Source organism: Perognathus longimembris, chromosome 25, assembly GCF_023159225.1.
Source record: "Perognathus longimembris pacificus isolate PPM17 chromosome 25, ASM2315922v1, whole genome shotgun sequence".
Taxonomy (NCBI): Eukaryota; Metazoa; Chordata; class Mammalia; order Rodentia; family Heteromyidae; genus Perognathus; species Perognathus longimembris.
The window spans coordinates 4,071,386-4,078,550 of NC_063185.1; the positions used below are offsets into that span (position 1 = coordinate 4,071,386).

The following is a 7,165-nucleotide window of genomic DNA, read 5'->3' on the forward strand; positions in this document are numbered from 1 at the left end:
CCTCAGCCATGGGGGCCAACACTGTGTCCCATTCAAACCCCCCCGCTGACCCGTGGGAGGGGGTGGGGGAGCTTTCTTGCACACCAGTGTGCGCACATGCGCAGTACTACTTAGAGATTTGCATGCAGTCTTTCCTGGTTCTGGGGGTGTGGAGGGGGTGGGGGGTGTGGGGTCTGGCCCCACTGGAGTCCCAGGGCACCAGTTTGGCCATCTTGGGAACTCACCTCAGCTCTAAGGGAGAAAGAGGGTGAAAGAGGAGGGGTGCCCAGCAGGTCCCCAAGCTCACCCAGTGTGAGGGAGTGGAGAGAGAGGTCGGGGCACGCGGTGGCGGGATAGGGGCCGGGTTCGGGGTTCCTCCAGGCTGGGGAAGTGTTTTTGGAAAGGGAAGGAGATCAGAAGCCCGCCCTCCCGGTGGGGGGGAGGCCTCTCACACAACCAGGGGACCCCTTCTAGGGGCTGTGGGCCGTAGGGAGCCTGAGCAGGTTGGAACCCCGGGAGTGGGGGTGCATAGAAAACGGGGTATGGTTCACTCCGCTGTGGGCCCGGCCCGCGAGCAGCACCGGGGCCTGCGCACGCTCTGCAGCAGGGCTCGGAAGAGGCCCGGCGGGCGCTTGGCTTCGGCCTCGGGCGGCGCGGTGCGCACCGACCCGGCGCGGCCCGGACCCGCACGGGCAGCAGTGGTGGTGGCGGTGGTGGTGGCGGTGGCGGCGACGGGCGGCGCGGGGCCCCCCTGACGGCCGTGCTCCTCGATCTGCCGCTCCAGATGCTTCTGGATGGCCATGCCCAGCACCTCCACCTCCATGGAGGCGCCGTATACCTCCCACGTCATGCCCTTCTCGTCCCACTTCACGTCGCGCACGGGTTCCGCCGCCTCCTGGGGCGCCAGGGCGGCCGCCAGCGCCGAGCCCGGCCGCACTCGCACCTCGGGGAAGACCGGGGGCGCAGAGGGGGGCGCGGCGGCCTGCGGGGTCATAGGCCCGGTAGCCACCGATCGCGTCTCCGCGGTACCCAGGGACACCTGCAACCCCGCATCCCGGCGTGAGGGCGGCCCGGGCGCGGGGCTGGGCGCACGCGGGGTTCCCTGGAAGCTGAAGGCCGGGGCCCCCGCGCCGTCCTGCGGGGACATGGGGCTCACGGCCACCGAGACGCAGGCCCGTGCGCCCGCCTGGGTGCCCGCGTCCTCGCGCGCTGGTGGCAGCGGCGCCGGGGGGCCGCCCGCGTCCCACGAGGGCGCCTTGGTGAAGTTGTCGCGGGTCCGTGGCCCCGACGGGGGCGCGGCGGCCTCGGGGCGGGGGCCGCTCCCCACCAAGTCTGTGGACCCCCGGCTGGAAGCGGCTTGGGGGCTGCGCACAGGCTCCGGGGCGGCGGGGACCCCGCTGCCCTGGGCCGTCCCGGTGGGAGCCAGGGTGGGGCTGCAGGCCTGCGCAGCGGATCGCGGGGACGGGCAGGGCGAGGGCTTCTCTGGAGTCAGGGGGGCTGCCGTGGCCAAGGCCGGGGTCTCGGAGGCAAAACCGGCCTTCCCCAGAGCCCGGGGCTCCGCGATCCACGACGCGGAGGGCTGTGCGTTCCCGGAGGAAGAGGTGGGGTCCGCCTTCCCAGAGGCCTGCGACTGCTCGCTGGGCGGAGCCTGGGTCTCTGCTGCCCCGGAGGGTGCGGTGCCCTCCTGCCCGGGGTCCTGGACGGCCTGTGGTTGGTGCCCAGGCTTGGGCTTTGTCCCCCTGGAAGCCTCGGTCTCCGCCTCCGCGGAGCTCACGGGGTTCCCCTTGGTCTCGAGGGCCATGCCAGGATCCATCTTTTCCTTGGGCGTCACTGCTGGTTTTCCTGTGGCCATAAGGTCTCCAGAATGGGCTGCGTCCACCTTGCCCGAGGCCAGGGGCCCTGCCTCGGGCTGCGACTCCGCTTTCCCTCCAGTCCCTGGAGCGTTTTCTACAGCATATGGGGGACCCCTTGTCCCGGGGGGGTCGGGATCCCCTGGACTCGAGGACACGAGATCGTCCCTTCCTAAGGATTCACGGTTGGCCTTTCCGGAAGATGATGTGCTCACATTTCCCAGAGCTGCCGTGGACTCCGCGCTCCTAGAAAACTCGGGGTCCGCTTTCCCCAAGGGTTCAGATGTCCCTGTCTTTCCTACAGACCCCCTTTCTTCTGCCTGCCCAGGAGATGAGGGCTCTGGCTTTCCTGGGCACACGAGTCCCACTTTGCCCAAGGAAACAGCACCGGGCTCACTGGAAGGCCCAGAACCCCTGCTTTTCACAGAGGTGGGGTCCATCTTTCCAGGTCCGGGGTCCACCTGCACGGCAGCCATTCCTTCTGTCATTCTCACGGGCCCTGGACCTCCTCCTGATGAGGCAGTGCCCGCCTTCCCCAGGGACTCACCGTCCTCTTTTTCTGCATTTCCCAGAGATGTAGGCCCCACTGCTCCCAAGTGTGCGGTGTCCACCCCTCTGGGGGCCCCAGGATCCCCTATTCCAGAAGATATGGGCTCCAGCTTCTCCGAGAGTTCAGAATCTTCTGTCTTTCCTGTGGATGTGTGCTTGGTACTTTCCAAGGATGCAGGATTCGCCTTTCCAGGGGGACCGGGATCTTGTTTTCCTGAAAACACGAAATCCTCCTTTGCAGTTGGAGCGGGGACCACCTTCTCTGAAGATTTGGGGGGCTTAGGCTCCTCCTTGCTTGGGAACACAGGCCCCACCTTTTGCAAAGACCCAGGGTCCTCCTGGCCTGGAGACACCAGGGCTACCTTGCTGGTGCAAGTGGGATCTGCCTTTCTCACCGATTCAGGGTCCTCCTTCCCGGGATTTGGGGGACCCATCCTTCCAGGAGCCCCCACATCCCCTGGATTGGAGACTGCAGGCCCCCTCTTTTCGGTCAACAGGGGCTCTGCCTTGGAGGACCCAGCCTCTTCCTTCCCCGCCGAGGCAGGCCCTGCCTGCAGGGAGGACTTAGAATCGGTCTTCTCCAAGAGCGTGGGGTTTCTGTTCTCTGAGGATGTGGGGGCAAGGCTTCCTGGGGACTTGGGTTCTGGCTTCCCAGACAAAGTGATCTCTATGGTCCCTGAGAGCAAGGCTCCCTGTGCTCCCAAGGTCTCCTTGGTGGATGGTGCTGAGGGAGGGGTGCAGGTAGACGAAGGACAGGACAGGCTCCCAGAAGGACCCTCAGTGCAGGAGGCCCCTTCCTCAGCCCCACTGGGGCCGCTGTGTCTCAAGTCCATGGCTGGGCTTTGGTCAGGGGTCTCCCTGGGCAGGGCAGGGCTGGGCTTTTGCTGAGAGGAGCAGTGGTCCCTCATGGCCGGGTGCCCAGTACCCAGGCTCCTCCCATCCTGCAGGCAGTTGAGGGATCCGCGGAGGCTGGAGTCACTGTGAAGCAGCTGGAGGCACGCTGGATCTTTAGAACTGTCCATCTACCCTCAGGGCCATGCTCAAGTCCAAGGCTGCTGTCCAGTTCTGAAACACAGAAAGAAGGCACTCAGACTTAGGGAGACTGGAGGGGAACGCCTTCCATCCCGATTTTCCTAGCAGCCCACGCTCTTCATGTAGCCGTGGGCTGATGGGCTCCTGTCCAGAGAGGGGTGCTAGGTTAAACACACAAATCCAACTATGGCACTATCTTGCTTCTTCACATCCAGTGAGCCTGTGGAGATGTGTGTGTGTGCGAGCACATGTGCGCATGTGTGTGTCAGTGAAGAGGCTTGAACTCAAGGCTCCACATCTGTTGTTTTTTTTTACTCAAGGGCTGGTGGTGTGCCATCACTTGAGCCACAGCTGAACTTCCGGCTTTTTGCATTGAACATAAGAGTTTCACAGACCTGCCTGCCTGGTTGATTTTGAACCATGATCCTCAGCTCTGTGTTCTAAGTAGATAGGATAACAGGCATGAGCCACAGTGTCCAGCTGAAACGTGCTCTCCTAGTGTCTTGAGAGAAGTGGGAAATCCAGACCTTAATGTAAAATATGCTAATGAATTCAAGATTTAAAATAAAAAGCCCAAACACTAAAGTGGGCCAAAGAAAACACGACTGTAGGCCTGGGGAACGGAATGGTGTCTGGTCAGGGAAAATACAGAGTCAGATGCCTGGAGGTTGGGCTGGAGGAGGACCAGGCTGGCCAGGACCTAGGTGGAGGCGGCTTAGCCATCCATTCAAGCTCTTATTCAAGTGATTTTTCATCTATCACATGGCTCCAACTACAACAGGCCAGGAGCACTGGACTGTTCCTGATGCAAGCTCCTGCAGAAGTGGGGGTGGGGGTGGGGATTGCAGGCAGCAAGCACTGAGACTGGAAGGAAAAGGACTGGAGGGGTGAGCAATTGGCTATGGTGGGCAATGGCCAGAGTGACTTGAGGGGTACTGGCTAGGGCAAGGGGTTGATGAGTGACAGGGCTGGGTGGGAGAGCCGTTGTGGGGACAGGGAGCTCCATTGGGATGAACTGAGTTTGAAGAGGGTGCAGCAGGTAGCTGGGTCTCCAAGCAATTCTTCATAGCCTTAGATACTACAGAGTCACCCTGGACTCTCTCCCTTCTTTCTCTCCTTCCTTTTCTTCTTTGTCCGTCATGGGGCTTGAACTCAGGGTACTGTCCCTGAAGTTTTTGCTCAAAGCTAGGGCTCTACCCATTTGGAGCCACAGTGCCACTTTCTGTTTTCTGGTGATCCTTTGGAGATGAAAGTCTCCAATTTTTCTGCCTGGATTGGGCACCTCCATCCTCAGATCTTAGTCTCCTGAGTAGCTAGGATGACAAGTGGGAGTTACTAGCTCCAGGCTACTTGTCAGTTCTTAGCCAAATGCATAGCACATATGGCACTTGAGCCATTCAGCCTCCTCTAGGACCTGTCCTCGTGATGGACAGATGGTACATCAGGGTCCAGGAGGGCACAGAAGAAAAGCCAGAAGGGTCACCACAACCAGGACATGGCTGGCCATACAGCTGCAAGCATGATGGAGAGAGGTGCTCCCAATACATGGAGTGGTGAGACACCCAGGAGGCAGCAGAGATGCCAGGATCCCACACATGTGGGCAAGGTGAAGCTCAGACATACATTTATGGGTCTATTTAAAGGGAGAAAATTCCTGGATGGAATCCCATGAAGCTTTTAGTGGTGAATGCCTCTCAAAATGCAGTAGCCTGGTGTGGTGGTATACACCTTTAATCACAGCTATTCTGAGGCCAGACTTATTGGGGAAAAAAAGGGGGTGGGGGGAGACCTTATCTGAAAAATACTGAGAGCGTGTGGGGGGGAATAGTAGAAGCATGACTCAGTAGACGGGGCAGGTAGACTACCTGTCCAGTAAACTCAGTGCAAAGCTCTGAGTTCAAAACCTTAGTACTTCCAAGCAAGAAAAGGAAAGGAAAAACAAGACCAGGGATCTGCAGGGGGAGAGCTTCTTCATCTGCCCATGTGTGCATCCAATTCTATGGTTCTATGGTGCCTTGCTTAATGGGTGGGGGAGGCACAGGTTCTGGAAAATACATTGCTGAAGACAGTGTTGTTTTTCCAAACATCTCCAATGTGTGGCAGGGACCTGACTCGAGGCCACATCCAGAGACCATCGAACTGCAGAGGCTTGAGATGCAGCCAACACACGATTGACAGGAAACTTGCTTTAATTGGTTTTGCTTTTGTTTTTTAATGATCAAGATCAAAATATTTTAGCCGGACTGTGATGGCTCTCGCCTTTCATCCTAGCTAATCAGGAGGCTGAAATCTGAGGATTGTGGTTCAAAGCCAGCCTAAAGAGGAAAAGTCCATGACATTCTTATCTCCAATTAATTCCAGCAAAAAGCTGAAAGTAGAGGTGTGGCTCAAGAGGTAGAGTGCTAGCCTTGAGTGAAAAAGCTAAAGGACAGGGCCTACGCCCTGAGTTCAAGCCCCAGTACCAGCACAAGAAAAAAGAAAAACAATAGAGCAAGGGAGAGGATTAATGCCTTCCAACATCCTCAGAGCGAAAGAGGGAGTGGGGGGAACTATGGCAAACGGGAGGAATCTATCCATTAACAACATACACTGGGTGCCATTCTTGGGGCTAGGAAAAAGCAGGGAGAGACTGCATAGAGGGTAATGAACTAGGAGCAAATAAGTAACGTCATCCCAAATACTAGATGCTGTACGCACAAAGGAGAGGGCAGCTGGTTGGGATCACGTGGCTAAGAAAGGCCCTCTGAGGAGGTTAGCATCGGAGCCAGCCAGGAAAAGGCCCCAGAGGCTGGAGCCTAGCTGGAAGCAGGAGAGGGAAAAGGGAGGGGGTAGCAGCAGCCAATCAGGAAAGGGCTTGGGGGAGGAGTGGACAGCCAATCCTAGGGGTACTGGAAACCCCAGGAGAGTTTTAAGCCCAGAAGTGAACCTGGCAGGGCTCCTAATTTATCAAGCAAAGCCATAAGTCTGGATTTTTATTTTATTTTATTTTTTTGCCAGTCCTGGGCCTTGGACTCAGGGCCTGAGCATGGTCCCTGGCTTCTCTTTGCTCAAGGCTAGCACTCGGCACTTGAGCCACAGCACCACTTCTGTTTTCTGTATATGTGGTGCTGGGGAATCGAACCCAAGGCTTCATGTATATGAGTCAAGCACTCTTGCCACTAGGCCATATTCCCAGCCCCAAGTCTGGATTTTTAAACAGGTATTTTAAGTACAAGCTTGTATTTATTTATTTATTTATTTATGCCAATCTTGGGACTTGAACTCAGGGCCTGGATGCTGTCCTTTTGCTTTTTTCACTCAAGGCTGACACTCCATACACATGGAGTCACAGCTCCTCTTCTAGCTGTGCGTGCATGTGTGTGTGTGTGTGTGTGTGTGTGTGTGTGTGTGTGTGTGTGTGTTTAAATAAAAGTCTCATGGACTTTTCTATCCAGGCTGGCTTCAAACCATGCCTTAGACCTCAGCATCCTAAGTAGCTAAGATTACTAGTATAAGCCATCAGTCCAGCCAGGTTCAATGTTTTGTTTTTGTTTTGGGTCATCATGGGACTTGAACTTGGGGCCTGGGCACTTTCCCTGAGCTCTTTTGCTGAAGGCTAGGGCCAAACAAAATGAACCTTCTGTAGGTCAGCTTTGACTCTGAGGTCACCTGCCTGTGGCCTGAGATCATCTGGTCCTCGGGGCTGCGGACAGGACCGTCAATGCCAGCATCTGGGCAGATGAACAAGAGAAATAGCCTGGGGTGGTGGTGGAAAT

At 57.4% G+C, this 7,165-nt stretch overlaps 1 protein-coding gene across 1 annotated transcript; it reads right to left on the minus strand.

Annotated features, from left to right (window-relative positions):
* Window positions 1-526: 526 nt before the first annotated feature.
* On the minus strand, window positions 527-3,400 carry Gprin1 (G protein regulated inducer of neurite outgrowth 1). The gene has a single exon (XM_048333865.1). The coding sequence runs from the start codon at window positions 3,398-3,400 to the stop codon at window positions 527-529; it is 2,874 nt and encodes a 957-aa protein (XP_048189822.1).
* Window positions 3,401-7,165: the final 3,765 nt, after the last annotated feature.